Raw genomic sequence first — 19,700 nt, 5'->3', positions numbered from 1 at the left:
TCTCTACTAAAAGTACAAAAATTAGCCGGGTGTGGTGGCACATGCCTGTACTCCCAGCTAGTTGGGAGGCTGAGGCATAAGAATCACTTAGACCCAGGAGGCACAGGTTGCAGTGAGCAGGGATCGAGCCATTGTACTCCAGCCTGGGTGACAGAGAGAGAACCTGTCTCAAAAAAAAAAAAAAAAAAAAAAAGCCTTTATTGGTCGAGCACAGTAGCTCACACCTGTTATCCCAGCACTTTGGGAGGCTGAGGCAGGTGGATTCCTTGAGGGCAGGAGTTCGAGACCAGCCTGGCCAACATGGTGAAACTCTGTCTGTACTAAAATTATAAAAAGACAGAAAAATTAGCCAGGCGTGGTGGTGCATACCTGTAGTACCAGGTACTTGGAAAGATGAGGCAGGAGAATCACTTGAACCCAGGAGGCAGAGGTTGCAGTGAGCTGAGATCATGCCACTGTACCCCAGCATGGGGGACAGACCCAAACTCTTATCTCCCAAAAAAAAAATAGAGACAGAGTCTCATTGTGGTACAATCACAGCTCACTCCAGCCTCGAAATCTTTGGCTTAAGCAATCCTCCTGCCTCAGCTTCCCGAGTAGCTGAGATTACAGGCGTGCACCACCATGCCTGGCTAATTTTTGTATTTTTTGTAGAGATGAGGTATCGCTATGTTGCCCAGGCTGGTCTCAAATTTCTAGCCTCAAGTGATCCTCCCGCCTCTGCCACCAAAGCGCTGAAATTACAGGTGTGAGCTGCCATACCTGGTCTGCACTTGAAGTTTTTGAACTGTTTACTGCTTGATGTCCAGAAATGGCCAAATTCCAAGTATTGGTGCTTTTACTCTTGTCACTTTGCCACCGCCTCTTCCTCTTGGTCATCGTTGGGGACTTGGACACAGGACAGAGGAGCCAAGGCTGACTTCCTGGTTCACACGCTCTCCTTGTCAGGGGGCAGTAGGCTGTGTATTTGAGTTGCTAACCGCTAAGAAGGAATATACCAATGATGGGGGTGGTCCCTGAAGACCTAGCTAACACAGTGAAGCTGGCTGGGTGCTGTGGTTCACGCCTATAATCCCAGCTCTTTGGGAAACCAAGGTGAAGCAGTTCACTTGAGGTCAGGAATTTGAGACCAATTGTCTCTAGTAAAAATATAAAAATCAGCTGGGGATGGTGGTGCGCACCTGTAATCCCAGCTACTCGGGAGGCTAAGGCAGGAGAATTGCTTGAACCTGGGAGGTGGAGGTTGCGGTGAGCCAAGTCGCACGACTGTACTCCAACCTGGGCAAGACAGTGAGAGACTCCGTCTCGAAATAAATAAATAAATAAAAAATAAACACAGTATATCTGCGGGGCATGGCAGGGCACTCACAGGGGAGCAAGCACCCCCAAGGCCTATTTCTGCAGTAAGGAAGGTGGCGGCCTAAATGGAAGAGATAGAAAATCACCAGGTTCCCTGGGAAATGACTGTTTGAAATCAAACAAGCAATCTTGATCAAAAAGACAGGGGAGAGCCTGATAAGGTCAGACTTTGGGAGGCTGTGAGAATAGTGAGTTCAGAGTTTTCATGAGCACATTGGGTTTAAACAGTTCTGCATGGCAGATGATGGGAATTTTCTGAAAAACCCAGGAGAAAATTATATTTAGATGTCATATTCTAAATACATCCTCTAGGATCCTGTGACTATGTCTGCAAAAATGGATGAAAAGTCTTTCATTTCCTTCATCCATTCATGGGTCCTGTCAAATATCTGTGGATCGTAAAGTGTCCCATGTTCAAGAAATCTGTGGCGTGGACCTTGAAGGGCTTCCTTGCCTGTGCAGGAGGGAAGACTCGGGACAAACCGCAGGGTGGCCAGAGAGAGGAAGCACTCCATCAGGCGGGGATAGGGTGTAAAGGAACAATACAGTATACCCTTTAAAACATACAATGGGCCGGGCGTGGTGGCTCAAGCCTGTAATCCCAGCACTTTGGGAGGCCGAGACCATCCTGGCTAACACGGTGAAACCCCGTCTCTACTAAAAAATACAAAAATCTAGCCGGGCGAGGTGGCGGGCGCCTGTAGTCCCAGCTACTCGGGAGGCTGAGGCAGGAGAATGGCGTAAACCCGGGAGGCGGAGCTTGCAGTGAGCTGACATCCGGCCACCGCGGTCCAGCCTGGGCGACAGAGCAAGACTCCGTCTCAAAAAAAAAAAAAAAAACATACAAGGGCAGGGCTGGGTGCAGTGGCTCAAGCCTGTTAATCCCAGCACTTTGGGAGGCCAAGGTAAGAGGATCGCTGGAGGCCAGGAGTGCAAGACCAACCTCAGCAACATAGGGAGATGCCCCGTCTCTAAAAAATGTTTAAAAATTAACCAGGGCTGGTGGTCCACACCAGTAGTCCCGTTTCCCAGGGAACCTGGCGATTTTCTATCGCCTGGCTACTCAGGAGGCAGAGGTGGGGGGATTGCTTGCCCAGGAGGTTGAGGCTGCAGTGAGCTATGATTGTGCTGCTACATTCCAGCCTGGGTGACAGAGCGAGGCCCTGTCTAAAATAAACAAACAACAAATTAATAAGTAAACAAAAAACAGGCTGGGCGTGGTGGCTCACGCCTATAATTCCCAGCACTTTGGAAGGCCAAGGTGGGTGGATCACCTGAGGTCAGGAGTTCGAGACCAGCCTGGCCAACACGGTGAAACCCCGTCTCTACTAAAAATACAAAAAATATCAGCTGGGCACGATGGCGGGTGCCTGTAATCCCAGCTACTCGGGAGACTGAGGCAGGAGAATCGCTTGAACCTGGGAGGTGGAGGTTGCAGTGAGCTGAGATCGCACCATTACACTCCGTCCTGGGGGACAAGAGCAAAACCCCATCTCAAAAATAAATAAATAAACACAATAATAAACAAACAAAAAACATCCAATGTCTCCAATGATCGGGACCTGTGATAACTCCACAGACATTAGTGCAATGGCCACATTAATGCAGGACATAGCCTACTCGGCTTCCACATCCAACCATCTGCAGCCACACGGCCCCATAGAGCCCATGCTGGAATCCTGGTTTTGGACAAAGGCCAGTGATCTTTCCAACACTGTGTGCACAGGAATCACACACATCTACATGCATACATGCATGCAACTGAACATGCCACCCAGGCTCCACGCCATCCTCCATGCTTCCCGGTTGGGTGGGCACGGTCTTGCATTCAGACACCCTGCTCTGTGGTCTCAAGCCTTTCTTTTTTATTTTTATTTATTTATTTTTGAGATAGTCTTGCTCTGTTGCCAGGCTGGAGTGCAGTGGTGCGATCTTGGCTCACTGCAACCTCCACCTCTGGGGCTCAGGCGATTCTCCTGCCTCAGCCTCCTGAGTAGCTGGGACTAATGGCATCTGCCACCACGCCTTTCTAATTTTTTTTTTTTTGAGACAGAGTCTTGCTCTGTCGCCCAGGCTGGAGTGCTGTGGCATGATCTCAGCTCACTGCAAGCCCCACCTCCCGGGTTCACGCCATTCTCCTGCCTCAGCTTCCCGAGTAGCTGGGACTACAAGTGCCCGCCACCATGCCTGGCTAAGTTTTTTGTATTTTTTAGTAGAGACAGGGTTTCACCATGTTAGCCAGGATGGTCTCGATTTCCTGACCTTGTGATCTGCCCAGTTCGGCCTCCCAAAGTGCTGGGATTATAGGCGTGAGCCACTGCGCCCGGCCTCTAATTTTTGTATTTTTAGTAGAGACAGAGTTTCACCCTGTTAGCCGGGCTGGTGTCGATCTCCTGACCTCCAATGATCCATTTGCCTTGGCCTCCCGAACTGCTGGGATTACAGGCATGAGCCACTGCGCCCGGCCCGTCTCAAGCCTCTCGAGTACCTCCTACATTCCTATCACTCAGCACGCACCCTTTCTAGGCAGCCTCTTTTGTCCAACACACAAATCCGTTGTCAGACAATGGATTCCATTTTTGGGATTGGAATAAAAAGATTCCCATTAGTGATGCAGGGAGAACAGAGAATCACTGTGGGGCTACATACTAATGGAAATAAATCAGCTCCTAACAGGATCTCTCTGTTAGAAAAGTCACCAGAAGGAAACACGCAGCAGTGTTAACCCCAGGTTAGCTCTGGCACTAGCAGTCACAGGTGACCTGTCTTTTCTTTATCTTTTCTTTTTCTTTTTCTTTTTCTTTTCTTTTTTCTTTTTTCTTTTCTTTTTTTTTTTTTTTTTTTTTTTTTTTTTTGAGATAATGTCTCCTTCTGTCGCCCAGGCTGGAGTGCAGTGGCATCATCTCAGCTCACCACAACCTCCATCTCCCAGGTTCAAGTGATTCTCCTGCCTCAGCCTCCCGAGTAGCTGGGACTGTAGGCGCCCGCCACCACGCCTGGCTAGTTTTTCTATTTTTAGTAGAGACGGGTTTTGCCATGTTGTCCAGGTCTCGAACTCCTGACCTCAGATGATCCGCCCGCCTTGGCCTCCCAAAGTGCTGGGATTACAGGTGTGAGCCTCTGTGCCTGGCCAGGGACTGTTTTGTTGTTGTGGTGGTTTTTTTTTTTTTTTTTTTGAGACGGAGTTTCGCTCTGTCGCCCAGGCTGGAGTGCAGTGGCCGGATCTCAGCTCACTGCAAGCTCCGCCTCCCGGGTCCACGCCATTCTCCTGCCTCAGCCTCCCGAGTAGCTGGGACTACAGGCGCCCGCCATCTCGCCCGGCTATTTTTGTATTTTTTTTTTTTTTTAAGTGGAGACGGGGTTTCACTGTGTTAGCCAGGATGGTCTCGACCTCCTGACCTTGTGATCCGCCTGCCTCGGCCTCCCAAAGTGCTGGGATTACGGGCTTGAGCCACCGCGCCCGGCCTTTTTTTTTTTTTTTTTTTGAGACAGGGTCTCACTGTATCCCCCAGGTTGGAATGCGGTGGTGCGATCATAGCTCACTGCAGCCTCAATCGAGCCCCTGGGCTCAAGTGATCCTCCCACCTCAGCCTCCCCAGTAGCTGGGACTACAGGCGCGTGCCGCTATGCCCAGCTAGGGGCAGGGAGAGTTTGTGAACAGAGCCACTTGCTGCCATGCAGGACGAGCTCTCTCTCCTCGATGACCCCATCCAAGTCCTTCTGGAGGACACTGGAGGACACAGGGCCTGGGGAGGGTCCCATGCTCCGAAGCCCCAAAGCCCTCTCTGAGGGAAAATGCCCAGTGATGGGGGCACAGCCTTACGTGTCTTCATCTTTCCAGGAGCCAGCCCAGCGGCTCTTCCAGATTTGGGGGTGCCTCCTTAAGACCAGCACCCTGGTCTTAAGGGACCCCCAGCACCCTGACACACTCTGACCCCTGGAGTCAGGGGTGGGGACAGGAGCTGATCCCTTGAACTTCCTCAAAAGGAGGAGAAAGCCGAAAATAACCAGAAAACATGCCCCCCAGAGCCTTAAGCAAAGGAGCTCGTCTGAACAAATTGTGGGTTTTTCTCCTTCACCGGCAACGCGGCAGCCACAGCCCTCAGCCCTGCCTGCGGTGACCACCTGAAGCAGACGGAGTGACTCTGCCAGACACAGTGACGTTCTGCATTGCTGTAGGTTTCAGGACAGAATGGAGCAGCCTGGGGGCTCCCAGTAAGGTCAACAGGGACATACATGATGGAGTTGGCCAGTGGCCAGGACGCGGGGCCCATGGCAGGTTCTGGGGCAGTGGCCAGGCACTCTCTTGGGGCCCATTTGTCAGCACCAAGGAGGCTGCAGGGACGTGGCTGCGAGTCTGTCAAGAAGAGGGGCCGCAGGCAGCCTGGGGTATGGTGCCATGGTCTGGTCTGGGGGGTGGAAGGTGGCCAATCCCAGCATGCATCTCTGCATCTCAGAAGGGGCCCAGGGAAGCCAGGGTGGGGTGGGGAGGTGGCTGAGAGTGGGGAGCTGTGCAGATCCTGGCTCTTCAGACAAGGACAGCAGGGGCCTCCTCCGGTCCTGCTCCTTCAGCCTCTGCCAGGAGCAACTGAGCCCTGTCCTGCCCAGAGCCAACAGCTGGGATGAGTTACCTTGCCCAGGGAGGGTCTTCTATTTGGGGAGGGGTGTTTTGTGAATAACGTGCCCTGAAGCCAACGGGTCACTGTGCACACCACGAGGTGTTTCCTTCATTCTAAGATGTCACTGAGTTATGGATTTCCAGGGGACAGGTGGCCAGATTAATGACCCTGGGCTGTGAAACACTCCAATTTCGTTTTATCTTTTTTTTTTTTGAAACTGAGTCTCACTCTGTCGCCCAGGCTGGAGTGTAGGGGTGCAATCTTGACTCACTGCAACCTCCGCTTCCCAGATTCTCCTGCCTCAGCCTCCCAAGTAGCTGGGATTACAGGTGCGCACCACCAAGCCTGGTTAATTTTTGTATTTTTTAAAGGAGACAGGGTTTTGCCTTGTTGGCCAGGCTGGTCTCAAACTCCTGGTCTCAAATGATCCACCTGCCTTGGCCTCCCAAAGTGCTGGGATTACAGGTGTGGGCCACCGTGCCCGGCCCCTAACACTCCAATTTCATAAATGCCACCACAGGGAAGGAATGGTCTTAGAATGAGTATGTGGTTGCGTGTGGTGCCTCATGACTGTATTCCCAGCACTTTGGGAAGCTGACGTAGGAGGATCGCTTGAGCCCAGGAGTTCAAGACCAGCCTGGGCAACGTACTGAGACCCTATCTCTATAAAAAGGCATGGTAGTGTGCACCAGGAGTCCCAGCTACTTGGGAGACTGAGGTGGGAGGATCACTTGAGCCCAGGAGGTTGAGGCTGCAGTGAGCTGTGATCACACCACTGCGCTCCAGCCTGGGTGACAGAGTGAGACCTGAACTCTAAAAGAAAAAAGAAAGAATGAGGCTGGGTAGGTGGCTCACGCCTGTAATCCCAGCGCTTTGGGAGGCCAAGGCGGGTGGATCACCTGAGGTCAGGAGTTCGAGACCAGCCTGGCCAACATGGTGAAACCTTGTCTCGACTAAAAGTACAAAAATTACCCAGGTGTGGTGGCACAGTGCCTGTAATCCCAGATACTCGGGAGGCTGAGGCAGGAGAATCACTTGAACCTGGGAGGCGGAGGTTGTAGTGAGCTGAGATTGCACCACTACACTCCAGCCTGGGTGACAGAGTAAGACTCTCTCAAAAAAAAAAAAAAAAAAAAGGAAGAAAGGAAAGAAAAGAAAAGAAAAAAGGAAGGAGGAGGGAGGGAGGGAAGGGAGGGAGGGAGGGAAAGAAAAGAGAGAAAGGACCATGTCTTGCCCGGGCAGAGCCTTATGGTTTACACCCACTGCTCTCGAACTTCACTCCCGGTACTTGGTACCTGCTGTTATCTCCGTGGGATGCAGGGAAGCCGAGGGCCTCTCTAGCACTTTCTCTGTCCTGAGGTGCTGGACAGCTCTCTCCTCAGGCTCTGGCAGGAGCTGTTGCTGCTTGGCCGTCCTCCTTCCCCAGGGACATATCAGACTACACAGTGCCTGCTTCAAAGCAGAGAGCGTTTGCTGGTGCGGGGTGTGTGTGTGTGTGTGTGTGTGTGTGTGTGTCGGGAGAGCCTCTGTCTCAAGACTGAGGTCAGGAGCTCAGAGTCAAGCCATCTGGGGGTGATGCTCTGGTCGCTCTCCCTAGATCTAACCGGCTTCTTCTTCTTCTCCTTCTCCTTTTCCTTCTTCTTTCTTCTTCTTTCTCCTTCTCCTTCCTCTTCCTCCTCTTCCTCTTCCTCTTCTTCCTCTTCCTCTTCTGTCGCCTAGGCTGGAATGTAATGGTGCGATCTCAGCTCACTGCAACCTCCACCTCCCGGGTTCAAGCAAGTGTTCTGCCTCAGCTTCCCGAGTAGCTGGGATTACAGGCGCCCGCCACCATGCCCAGCTAATTTGTGTATTTTTAGTAGACACGGGGTTTCACCATGTTGGCCAGGCTGGTCTAAAACTCCTGACCTCAGGTGATCCACCCGCCTCCACTTCCCCAAGTGCTGGGATTACAGGCGTGAGCCACTGCGCCCCGCCTGACTGGCTTTTTCGATTCAACATTTTAAATAGTGATGAATTGGCTCTCCCTTGAGGGGAATGGCATGATTGGGAAACAGGTCATTGAGAGGGGAGGGGTGGCCAATAAGAAGGCAGGCTGTCAGGAGGCCGCGGGGCTACAGACGGGGAGGGGGCTGCCGCTGGAATGGAGTGCCATTGTAGCAAGGTCACCCTCTCCCCAGAGGCAGAGGCGCCCTCCAGACCCACGCTCATCCACAGGCGGTAACGAGAACAGTGAAATTCCCATGGTCAGAGGAAGCCAGGTTTCTCCACGGCGGCCTTTTGCCATTTTTGCATTGGGAGTTCATTCAAAGTAGCGCACTGGTGGAGCTCCCGGTGCGACCGCCCAGCCCCCAAGGACACAGTCTGACTAGGGCACCCGGATCTCGTCAGCCCACCAGCCCTGCAGATGTCTCCATAGCCGAGAGACTTCCACCACCTAGTGGCTGTGAGGAAACCTATCCACCCTCCCCAGAGCTCGGTGTTGGGAGGAGACTCAGGCGGCTCCCGAGTCCCTGATGGTCTCTCCACCTCTCGCAGTGTTAGGGTCCAGAGAGGCACAGGAAAGGCAGGGCGGGGGCGCGGAGGGGTGCAGGGGAGCTCACCTGGCCCGGCCTGCCTCCCTTGTCTACCCAGCTCGCAGGGCTGCAGCAGCTCCAGGAGTCTGACAACAGCGCTCTGGGAAGGAAAATCTTACCAAGGAAGAGTTTGTAACTGTAGCATGCTTGTAAACTAGAATATTATTATTATTTTTTGGTAAAGGCTGCGGGGGGGGGGGGGGCAGTCTCAAACTGTTGCCCAGGCTGGTCTCGAACTCCTGGCCTCAAGTGATCTTCCTGTCTCAGACTCCTGAGTAGCTGGGCATATCAGCACAACTGGCTAATTTTTTTTTTTTTTTTTGAGACGGAGTCTCGCTCTGTCACCCAGGGCTGGAGTGCAATGGCGTGATCTCGGCTCACTGCAAGCTCTGCCTCCCAGGTTCACGCCATTCTCCTGCCTCAGCCTCCTGAGTAGCTGGGACTACAGGCGCCCGCCACCACACCCGGCTAATTTTTTTGTCTTTTTTTAGTAGAGACGGGGTTTCAGCATGTTAGCCAGGATGGTCTTGATCTCCTGACCTCGTGATCCGCCCGCCTTGGCCTCCCTAAGTGCTGGGATTACAGGCGTGAGCCACCGCGCCCGGCTATTTATTATTTTTTTTGAGACAGTCTCACTCTGTCGTCCAGGGTGGAGTACGGTGGCATCATCTCGGCGCATTGTAACCTCCACCTCCCGAGTTTAATTGATTCTCCTGCCTCAGCCTCAAGTGGCAGTGACTACAGGCATGTGCCACCACGCCCGGTTAACTTTTGTAGTTTTTGTAGAGACGGGGTTTCACCATGTTGGCTAGGCTGGCCTCAAACTTCCGACCTCAGGTGATCCTCCCACCTCGGCCTCCCAAAGTGCTGAGATTACAGGCCTCAGCCACCACTGTGCCTGGCTAGATACCGGCATTTTTTAATTTGGAAAGGTGCACAGCTGCTGCAGAAGAGAAGAGCATGGCATCCTGCCACCACATGCGGGAGGAGCTGGAGGCCTGCCCGAAGGCAGCGGGACAGACGTCCTGGGTATCAGGCTTCCATTTCCCGACCCTGCCCAGCCTCCCGACAGGGCAGACATGAGGAAAGGATCCCTTAGAAGACGGCGGCCCAGGGCGACACAGCGACAGAGACCTCCAGCGGCCTTGCCCCAGCCAAGCACCACCCCGCAGCCACTTTCGGTTCCGTCCTCCCTCAGGGGCACATGGAGTGACAATGGCAAGGTGCCCGAGCATTTCACCAAGGAGAATCCTCCCCACGTGCCTGAAATGAACAAGGACAAGCTGAGGAAGCCGGCGGCAGCAGCTGGATGAATATAAAAGGAAGGTGGGTGCTCGGCTTTCTTTCTTTTTTTTTTTTTTTTTAATTTTTTTTGAGATGGAGTCTCTGTCGCCGAGGCTGGAGTGCAGTGGCGCGATCTCGGCTCACTGCAAGCTCCACCTCCCGGGTTCACACCATTCTCCTGCCTCAGCCTCCCGAGTAGCTGGGATTACAAGCGCACGCCACCACGCTCAGCCAGTTTCTTGTATTTTTAGTAGATACGGGGTTTCACCGTGTTAGCCAGGATGGTGTCAAACCTCTGACCTCGTGATCTGCCCGCCTCGGCCTCCCAGAGTGCTGGGATTACAGGCGTGAGCCACTGCGCCCGCCGGGTGCTTGGCTTGAAAAGTTACTTGTCCTCCCACCCACGCCATTCCTGAGTCACTGCAGGACTGAATAGAGAGGGCAGACGGGCAGGAGGCTCCAGGGCTTCCTTCAGGGCCTGTTTCATTGTACTCAGCGCTTTGGCTAGTACCCGTGTGCTCTGGGATGCAGGTTTAAGCAGGAAATCCCAGCCGTTATTTCCAAAGCTGGTGGCGGAGTTCAGATGGTTCTCGACTTAACATGCACCCTGCCTCCTCCTACCGAGCTCCCTCATCCCTGCAGATCCGCGCCCTGCGTACAGAGCTGTGTGCGCAAGGAAGCCGGTTCCCCAGCCCTGCAGTTCTGCGGCCCTCGGTGGACTTCGGTCTGAACTATCCCAGGTCCCCAGGCTCAGGCACAGGCTCAGCACTAAACGCACCAAGAAAGGTCAAGAGGAGAGCGCTCAGGGGACCTCCCAGAGGGAGAGGAAAGGCAGGGAAAAGCTACGTTCTGCTCCCCGGGTCTCCCGGTCTTCAGATTCCCCTGAGGAAAGGTGCTTTGCTGTTGCGGGGAGCCCAAGCGCATTTCTAGGCTGACCCACTAAAAAGTAATGCCACACAGGAAGAAAAAGCCACTTCTGAAAGCAGCAACAGGGCCGGGTGCGGTGGCTCACGCCTGTCATCTCAACACTTTGGGAGGTCGAGTCGGGTGGATCACCTGAGTCAGGAGGTTTTTTTTTTTTTTTTTTGAGACAGGGTCTTGCTCCGTCGCCCAGGCTGGAGTGCAGTGGCACGATCTCGGCTCACTACAACCTCTGTCTCCCAGGTTCAAGTGATTCTTCTGCCTCACCCTCCCGAGTAGTTGGGACTACAGGCGCACACCACCACGCCCGACTAATTTTTTTTTTTGTACTTTTGTATTTTTAGTAGAGACGGGGTTTCACCATATTGGCCAGGCTGGTCTTGACCTCCTGACCTCAGGTGATCTGCCCACCTCGGCCTCCCAAAGTGCTGGGATTACAGGCGTGAGTCACTTCACCTGGCCGAGGCCAGGAGTTTGAGAACAGCCTTGGAAACATGGTGGAACCTCGTCTCTACGTAAACGTGCAAAATTAGCCAGGCTTGGTGGTGTGCGCCTGTAATCCCAGCTACTCCGGAGGCTGAGGCAGGAGAACTGCTTGAACCTGAGAGGCGGAGGTTGCAGTGAACCGAGATCATGTCATTGCACTCCAGCCTGGGCGACAGCGAGACTCCATCTCAAAAAAAAAAAAAAAAATTAGAAGCAGAAGCAGTAACAGAAACAGAAATCAGCACATAGAATAGTGGAGTCTTGTGTGTGTCCCAGGGATGACATGATGCTCAGCGTCTGCTCGGACAGACGGTGGCTGTGAGAAGCCCCGATGGGAGAGCCGCCAACCCGGACAGTCCGCTGTGAAGCCTTCACACCGACCAACGCCCCGCAGGCCGCACGGAGATGGGCAGGACCGAAACACATAAGGCTTGGCCTTTGATGTAAGAGAACTCACCAAGCCAGAAGGAAGTGCGTGATGAAGCAGTTCGGCTCAGAGAAGGATGTCCTTCTAAAAGAATCGCCACATCAGCACTGTGTTTAAACTCATATGCTAATGCAAACATGGTCCAGCAAGAACGCAGGCAGAACAAGTCCACCGTGTCCCGGCCCATGCACAAGCAGGCCAGCCGTTCCACCAACACAGTCATTCAGCTGCGGGGACACCTGGACGGGCTCACCTGTGTAATGCTGCCCACCCTGGGAGGGTCGGGTTTCTTTAAAAGATTTGAGTCAGGCCTCTGGCATTTTGCTGTAATATTCTAGGTAGAATTATAGCGCAATTTGGTACAAATTAGATGTTTAAGGCTGGGCTTGGTGGCTCACGCTGTAATCCCAGCGCTTTGGGAGGCCGCAGTGGGTGGATCATGAGGTCAGGAATTCGAGACCAGCCTGACCAACGTGGTGAAATCCCATCTCTACTAAAAGTACAAAAATTAGTTGGGCATGGTGGTGGGTGCCTGTAATCCCAGCTACTCAGGAGGCTGAGGCAGGAGAATCGCTTGAACCCGGGAGGCAGAGGTTGCAGTGAGCCGAGATGGCGCCACTGCACTCCAGCATGGGCGACAGAGTGAGACTCTGTCTCAAAAACAAAACAAACCTGACAAACGAAAACAAATGAGATGTTCAGCCTGTGAGTAGGCAATGAACAACAACCAAAAACACCCCAGAATACCAGTTTTAATTTTAAGAGAGGGGGTCTTGCTGTGTAGTTCAGACTGGCCTCAAATTGCTAGTCTCAAGCAATCCTCCTGCCTTGGCCTCCCAAGAAGTTGGGATTATAGGTGTGAGCCACCACGTCCAATTCTTTAACGTGTTATAAAATGCTGATAGCAATGGGTTTTCAGTCAGATTTGGTGGGGGAATGTAATCCGTATGTTTACCTGAAGCTCAGGCAGGCACACACACACACACTCACAGACACACACATGCACGCACACTGGCAGCATTAACAACAGCTTCACCTAAAATGAAGTGTTAAGAGGAGTCAGGCCGGGCACGGTGACTCACGCCTGTAATTCCAGCACTTTGAGAGGCCAAGGCGGGCGGATCACGAGGTCACGAGATTGAGACCATCCTGGCTAACACAGTGAAACCCCGTCTCTACTAAAAATACAAAAAATTATCCAGGCGTGACGGCAGGCACCTGTAGTCCCAGCTACTCAGGAGGCTGAGGCAGGAGAATGGCATGAACCCGGGAGGCGGAGCTTGCAGTGAGCCGAGATTGCATCACTGCACTCCAGCCTGGGCAACAGAGCAAGGCTCTGTCTCAAAAAAAAGAGGAATCTATTTACATTATAAGTAACTATAGAAACGATGTGGAGGTGAGGAATCAAGACAGTCTCTTCACATTCTGAACCTTAGAAAGATTTCATTTTTCTTTTTCTTTCTTTCTTTTTTTTTTTTTTGAGGCAGAGCCATGCTCTGTCCCCCAGGCTAGAGTGCAGTGGAATGATCTCTGTTCACTGCAAACTCCGCCTCCCAGATTCAAGCAATTCTCCTGCCTCAGCCTCCTGAGTAGCTGGGACTACAGGCATGTGTCACCACACCCGGCTAATTTTTGTATTTTTAGTAGAGACGGGGTTTCACCATGTTGGCCAGGATGGTCTCGAATGCCTGACCTCGTGATACACCCGCCTTGGCCTCCCAAAGTGCTGGGATTACAGGAATGAGCCACTGTGCCCGGCCTCATTTTTCTAAGTTAGAGACTTTCCTAGCCAGTTATCGGGGAAGGGTAAGAACTGGTCACATCTCAAAACCCTGAGATTGGTTTGGTTTTGTTTTTGTGCTTCAGAAAAACCCACAGATTGAAAAGGTACGACAGGCGAAGGGTGATGACCTGGGTCAGAACTAAAAGATACATCAGAAAAACCCTATCTGCTTGGCCAATGGTTATCATGATATATTTTCAGTAAGAAATAAGTCATAAAAAAGAGAATTATATGTAAAGCGGGGAGGAGACCCAAACAGAAGACCCATGGCTTCCCTGCACGTTCTTTTTACATCTCCAATACCACAGAGCTAAAGCCAAACTGTTCCACCTGTCTCTCCTAAATACACTTGTAAAATAACACATTTGGATTTCCTGCTTGCTGGCCATAGTGTCACAAGTCCGTTTCTTTTTTTTTTTTTTTGAGAAGGAGTCTTGCTATGTCGCCCAGGCTGGAGTGCAGTGGCGCGATCTCTGCTCACTGCAAGCTCCGCCTCCCAGGTTCACGCCATTCTCTTGGCTCAGCCTCCCGAGTAGCTGGGTCTACAGGGGCCCGCCACCACGCCTGGCTACTTTTTTGTATTTTTTTAGTAGAGACAGGGTTTCACCGTGTTAGCCAGGATGGTCTCAATCTCCTGACCTCGTGATCTGCCCATCTCGGCCTCCCAAAGTGCTGGGATTACAGCCGTTTCTTTTTCTTTATTTTTTTTGAGACAGTCTCACTCTGTTGCCCAGGCTACAGTGCAGTGGCATGATCTCAGCTTACTGCAGCCTTCACCTCCCGGTTTCAAGCAATTGTCCTGCCTCAGCCTCCAGAGTAGCTGGGATTACAGGCGCACGCCACCATGCCTGGTTAGTTTTTATATTTTTAGTAGAGACAGGCTGGCCTCGAACTCCTGACCTCAGGTGATCCGCCTGCTTCTGCCTCCCAAAGTGTTGGGATTACAGGCATGAGCCACCTCATGTACATTTCAAACAAGTGACTCGGTCATTCCCTGCATGCAAAGGTCTGGTATACAAAGATGTAGGGCAGGGGACACACGAAACAAGAAGCCTGGCCCATCCCCACCCTTTGCCAATTTGCTTATGAAAATCACGAGCAGTCAGGCCAGGTGGCTCACGGCTGTAATCCCAGCACTTTGGGAGGCCGAGTTGGGTGGATCACTTGAGGTCAGGAGTTCGAGACCAGCCTGGACAACATGGTGAAACCCGGTCTCTACTAAAAATACAAAAATTAGCCGGACGTGGTGGTGCGTGCCTGTAGTCCCAGGTACTTAAGAGGCTGAGGGAGAATTGCTTGAACCCAGGAGATGCAAGTTGCAGTGAGCTGAGATTGTGCCACTGCACTCCAGCCTGGGTGACAGAGCAAGACTCTGTCTCAAAAAAACAAAAACCCAAAAACGAAAAACTAAACCAAAAAAACCGGACGAGCAACAGGGATGAGTCAGGAATGTGTTTTCTGCCACCCCTCGTCCCATTTCCTTGGCTAAGCTGTGGCCAAAGCACTCCCGGCTTTTTACACATGGGACCTGCTGCTGGCTGTGGAGGCAGGAAGACTCTCCTCTCCAAACGAAACCACGCGTGGGAAGAGTCACCCAATTCTCTTGTGGCAGGGAGCGGCAGCCATGGAACTCCTTGGGTCCCCCGACAGAGGCAGGGCCTGCTGTTCCAGGGCGCCCACCACCTCCCAGACCAGCTCGCACCACCTGTGCGTTAAGCTTGCTGTTAAGAGAAAAGGCAGGGATGAAAGAGACCCACGTGTAATCTCCATGTGAATTACTTTTTTTTTTTCAGACAGTCTTGCTCTGTCCCCTAAGCTGCAGTGCAGTGATGTAATCTTGGTGCATGGCAACCTCTGCCTCCCAGGTTCAAGTGATTCTCCTGCTTCAGCCTCCTGAGTAGCTGGGATTACAGGCATGTGCCACCACCCCCAGCTAATTTTTGTATTTTTAGTAGAAATGGAGTTTCACCATGTTGGCCAGGCTGGTCTCGAACTCCCGACCTCAAGTGATCCACCCACCTTGGCCTCCCAATGTACTGGGATTAGATGTGTGAGCCACCATGCCTGGCCTCTGAATTACACTTCTTACCCGTATTGTCACCTCCCTCCCTCCTGGCTCTTTATTCAAACACCAGAACTGAATAAAAATTGTGTTTAATTGCAGAAGACACATTTATGTTGTAGCATTTATTGGGTGCCCACCGCCAGCTGGGCACTGAGCTGGGCGTTTGCAGGACACGCAGTCACACAACACCTCACAACAGCCGTGAGGTAGGGATGAGTCCTGCGAGCAGTCCAGAAAACGCGGGCTCCCAGGCACCCTGCCCGCTCCCACAGCTAGGCAGGCGGTACAGCACGACTGAAGCAGTTCTTTTTGACTCCAGGTTCTATGCAGCTCTTGGTCCCATTGTTTTGGAGATTACAGCTTTGGTCCCAGAGTCCACTGAGCCCATTCACAACGTTTACAGGTTTTGTTTCCTATCCCCCACCCTCATTGTCCTTTTTGAAGTTTGGAAAAATATAATTAAAAAATGAATATGAGTGTACAGTTTGGAGTTCGGCAAATTAGTACATGTTCTGTTTGGTTCCGGGTCCCTCTCCATCTGGGTCTCTGGTGCAGCAGTAAGAGTTCTAAACGGCAACTCAGCGTCCTCTCTCTGTCCCCGTCACTCCCGAGCATGTCTGAGGCCGCCAGTGAGGCTGGGACTCATGGGTTCAAGCAGAGGAAGAGGAGCTGGTGGGAGTGAAATGGCCAACGGCAAAGTGGAGGCGGGTAACCCTCCACAATGGCTGCTCAGCAAACATAGAAATCCTCTTCATTCTTCTCGACCAAGAATCTGCAGTCCTCCTCCCTTCTTTAGAGTGCACGGCTTAGCCCTGACCCAGGCAAGCACAGGGCTTCCTGTGGTCTGCATGGAAAGCACCCAGCCAGCCCTGCCAGGGCCACCCGAGGGGGGAGTGTGGGCCGAAGGTCACAGGACATCCGAGGCCTCCTCTGCAACTGCCTCATCTTATAGTGTGGGAAGCCGAGGCTGAGCGAGGAAGAGAATTCCCTGCATCTTCTAGTACTACCAATCCCAAAGACAGACAAGAGAGACCTGGCAAAGGAGATTCGAGTCTCCAAATCCTCATGACAGGCAGGCACCAGAACAAACGGCACTTTAACACAGAACTGGAAATGCAGCTCACTCTTTGGTGATGGGGAACCCTAGCTCAGGGTTCCGTACCTCTTGTGCACTTTCCCCCCCCACGAACACTCACTCTAGCCAAACGTGCCTCCCAGGAGATGGAGTGCACGGTCAGGTTCTAGAGAGCCCTCTGGCCTTGCACCACAAGCCACGGGCGTGGGTTAAGGCTGCGTGCTGCGGCAGCCCTTCTCATCCCTGCTCAAGCATAGCCCGCTCTGGCCTCGGTGGTCCCCACTGCCTCAGCCTGCGGTGACCGGGATCCCATTTCATCAAAGGTCCAGGACAGACATGCAGGGTTTGAAGGAAAAGTTCAATCAGCCCACCTGCACCTCTGCCTAATGCAGATGTTCTGTGTGCCGCACACCAGCGGCTGAGAGGAAGCCTGTGTAGTTGAGTCCGACTCCAGCGTCCCCTGCATTTAGGAGTTTGCCGTAAAGCCAACCCAGGAACGCTGGGGCATTTCGCTGCAGCCGCTCAGCGGAGGTGGCAACTCCCTTCCAGCTCTTCGCCCAGTGTGACCATGACAACCATCTGGAAACAGGTGTCCCAGCCTTCCTCGGTTCAAAAACCCGAGCCTGCAAAGGCAGGGTAAATACAGTTTTTGCCTTTTCCCTTCTATCCGTAACTTACACCACTCCAAAGATTCTAAAACCATCTCTCCTGCCATTAACTCCACTTAAATGCCCTCAACACTTTGGCTGCTAGGTGTCTTGGTTTGGAATGCAGAGTCTGAGGTACTTGAGGTTGTTTTAATTCCGTAAATAGGGAAAGGGAAGTGAGGCAAACACTGAAGCTTGCAACCACAATCTCTCATCGGTTTGCTGAGGAAATGTTCTAAGATGAAGATAGAAAGGCACATGTCGCCCTGTGAAGGACGTGGCCCAGCCGCCTTCTCTCTGTCGCTGTCTCCCGCTACGACCTCTCACACAGGTAGGAAGCCCCTGCAGACAGCAGGGCCCGCGAAAGGACAGCTCAGACGGCCACCACACTTGAATTCTGTGCTTTCCTGGGCATAGGAGTAGCTACAAACTTTCCTTAAAAAAAAAAAAAAAAAAAAAATCACACAGTTTTTCAACAGGAAGAGTAAAGTAGAAGAACAGATCATTTAATTATACAAACAAAATCGCTTTCCTTTGCTCCAGGGAGTCCAGGCAACCTTTCAAGTTCATTTGCTGCCTGAAAGAAGAAAGGTTTTTAGTATCAGAAGGAACCTCGCTCTCCTCCAATATTCACATGGAAAACAAGATCAGAAACAAAAGTCCACCATGGAAGAAATCCCAGAGTGATCCAATTTGGAAAGAATTTAATTAACAAAATAAAACGGAGGGAAAATGGTCCAGGTGGGGCCCTAGGGAGAGAGGGCTCCTGCCCCAGCTGAAGTCCGCCCAGCACACCTGGTGGGCAGCCCCTGGGCCTGTCACTGCAGAACTGGCCTTGACAACCAGACCCACTGTGCACAACGCCACAGCTTCCTTATGCACTCGGCATTATGTACAAATTTATTTATTTATTTATTTATTTATTTATTTTTTTTTTGAGACGGAGTTTCGCTCTGTCGCCCAGGCTGGAGTGCAGTGGCCGGATCCCAGCTCACTGCAAGCTCCGCCTCCCGGGTTTACGCCATTCTCCTGCCTCAGCCTCCCGAGTAGCTGGGACTACAGGCGCCCGCCACCTCGCCCGGCTAGTTTTCTGTATTTTTTAGTAGAGACGGGGTTTCACCGTGTTAGCCAGGATGGTCTCGATCTCCTGACCCCGTGATCCGCCCGTCTCGGCCTCCCAAAGTGCTGGGATTACAGGCTTGAGCCACCGCGCCTGGCCAATGTACAGATATTAAAAAACACAACAGCAGGTGGCTGGAAAGTGGCTTCTAGCTCCCCTATGCTGGCTTGGCACGTTCATGCATGCAAAGCGAGGAGGTTTTGTGGGCTTCACCAAACAGTTAATTTTGGCAAAAAGAGAAAACAAACAAACAAAAAGCTAAAATTCATAAGCAGGATTTAAAAGCCACTGAAGTGAAAACGATGTATGTCCTCAGCGTTATGGAGTTAAGACTACTACTACAATCTTTTTTTTTTTTTTTTTTTTTAATAAAGTCTCTGCCATCCTCTCCACTGACTCAGGTCAAAGTTCATAGCAGCAATGCACAAAGTCCTCTGTGAAGCCAGTGTTCTCTGCTCCCCGGGTCAGAGGTCACAGGTCAAGTTCAGTCAGTCCGAAGAATCATGGGTGGGTGCTCGCTGTCCTCATCCAGGCGCAGGGCACTGGCCTCGTCCTCCAGGCAGGCACCACCCACAGCACCCAGGTCGTCTGTGTAGGCTGCAAAGAGACGATGAAGTCACCCTTCAAAGGCTGGGGACACACCACAGACCCCATGACACAAACTGAGGACTGTGTTTTGGAAACACTGGTGTATGTTTATAAACTGCAGCCTGTATTAAGATGTTCTGAATTCTGATTGCTTTCTAACGAAATCTTTGCAGCCTTTGGTAGCTCGAGATGAAGTCATTTGTTCTCTGACATTCATAAATGTCAAAATGACACCTGCACAATAAACAGGGGCTCCCTAATGGACGGGCCACAAACTCCCTCAAGCTGGTTACACAGAGCTCAAAAATAACGCCAGGAAAAAATAACGACACTAAGAGACTTTCAGGGCGGGCTTCACGAACTGGAAAGCCACTGAAGTGCCGGTTCACAGATGGGAGTGGCGGTGAGCAGTGGGACAGTCCTGCGTGGGTGCAAAACCACAGGCTCTCCCGCTGGAGTGCAAGTTGGTTTTTTAAAGAAGGTGGCTCACAAAGCCAAGGCTGCGGCTGGAGGATCTTGTGCATGGGTCTTAGTGCTGCCGCCAGAAGGGAGTCCGCTGGCCTCGTTCCCCTACAGCTTTTGCACTTCACAGCCCAGCACGAAGGCGGTACTCGATGCAGATTTGCTGAAGGACGAAAAAAAGGTGGGAGGGAAAGCCCGAGGCCAAACCCTTGGCAGTACTTTTCAGGGTGGCATCTTGGCTGAGAGGTGGCCAGTCTGGGTGCAAGTCACATGCCCCCAGAGTCACCTGAG

General features: G+C 52.1%; 2 protein-coding genes across 7 annotated transcripts in view; both read right to left on the bottom strand.

Moving 5' to 3' along the window:
- Window positions 1-19,700, bottom strand: part of LOC104667537 (protein PMS2CL-like) — a 1,213,215-nt gene that overhangs the window by 993,319 nt on the left and 200,196 nt on the right. The window lies entirely within an intron of this gene.
- The window catches only part of WIPI2 (WD repeat domain, phosphoinositide interacting 2), a 44,993-nt gene continuing 43,929 nt past the window's right edge, over window positions 18,637-19,700 (bottom strand). For 2 of the 6 annotated variants that reach the window (XM_010366986.1, XM_010366983.1), the window contains one exon: window positions 18,637-18,956. In XM_010366986.1, coding sequence (XP_010365288.1) covers window positions 18,844-18,956 — 113 coding nt within the window. In that variant the 3' untranslated portion in view covers window positions 18,637-18,843. The remainder of the gene's footprint in view (window positions 18,957-19,700) is intronic. The other 4 variants (XM_010366987.1, XM_010366985.1, XM_010366984.1 and 1 more) reach the window with 2 other exon arrangements.

Source organism: Rhinopithecus roxellana, chromosome 6 (genome assembly GCF_007565055.1).
Source record: "Rhinopithecus roxellana isolate Shanxi Qingling chromosome 6, ASM756505v1, whole genome shotgun sequence".
Lineage (NCBI taxonomy): Eukaryota > Metazoa > Chordata > Mammalia > Primates > Cercopithecidae > Rhinopithecus > Rhinopithecus roxellana.
The sequence above is the reverse complement of the archived record's forward strand: the minus strand, read 5'-3'. Positions and strand labels throughout refer to the sequence as shown.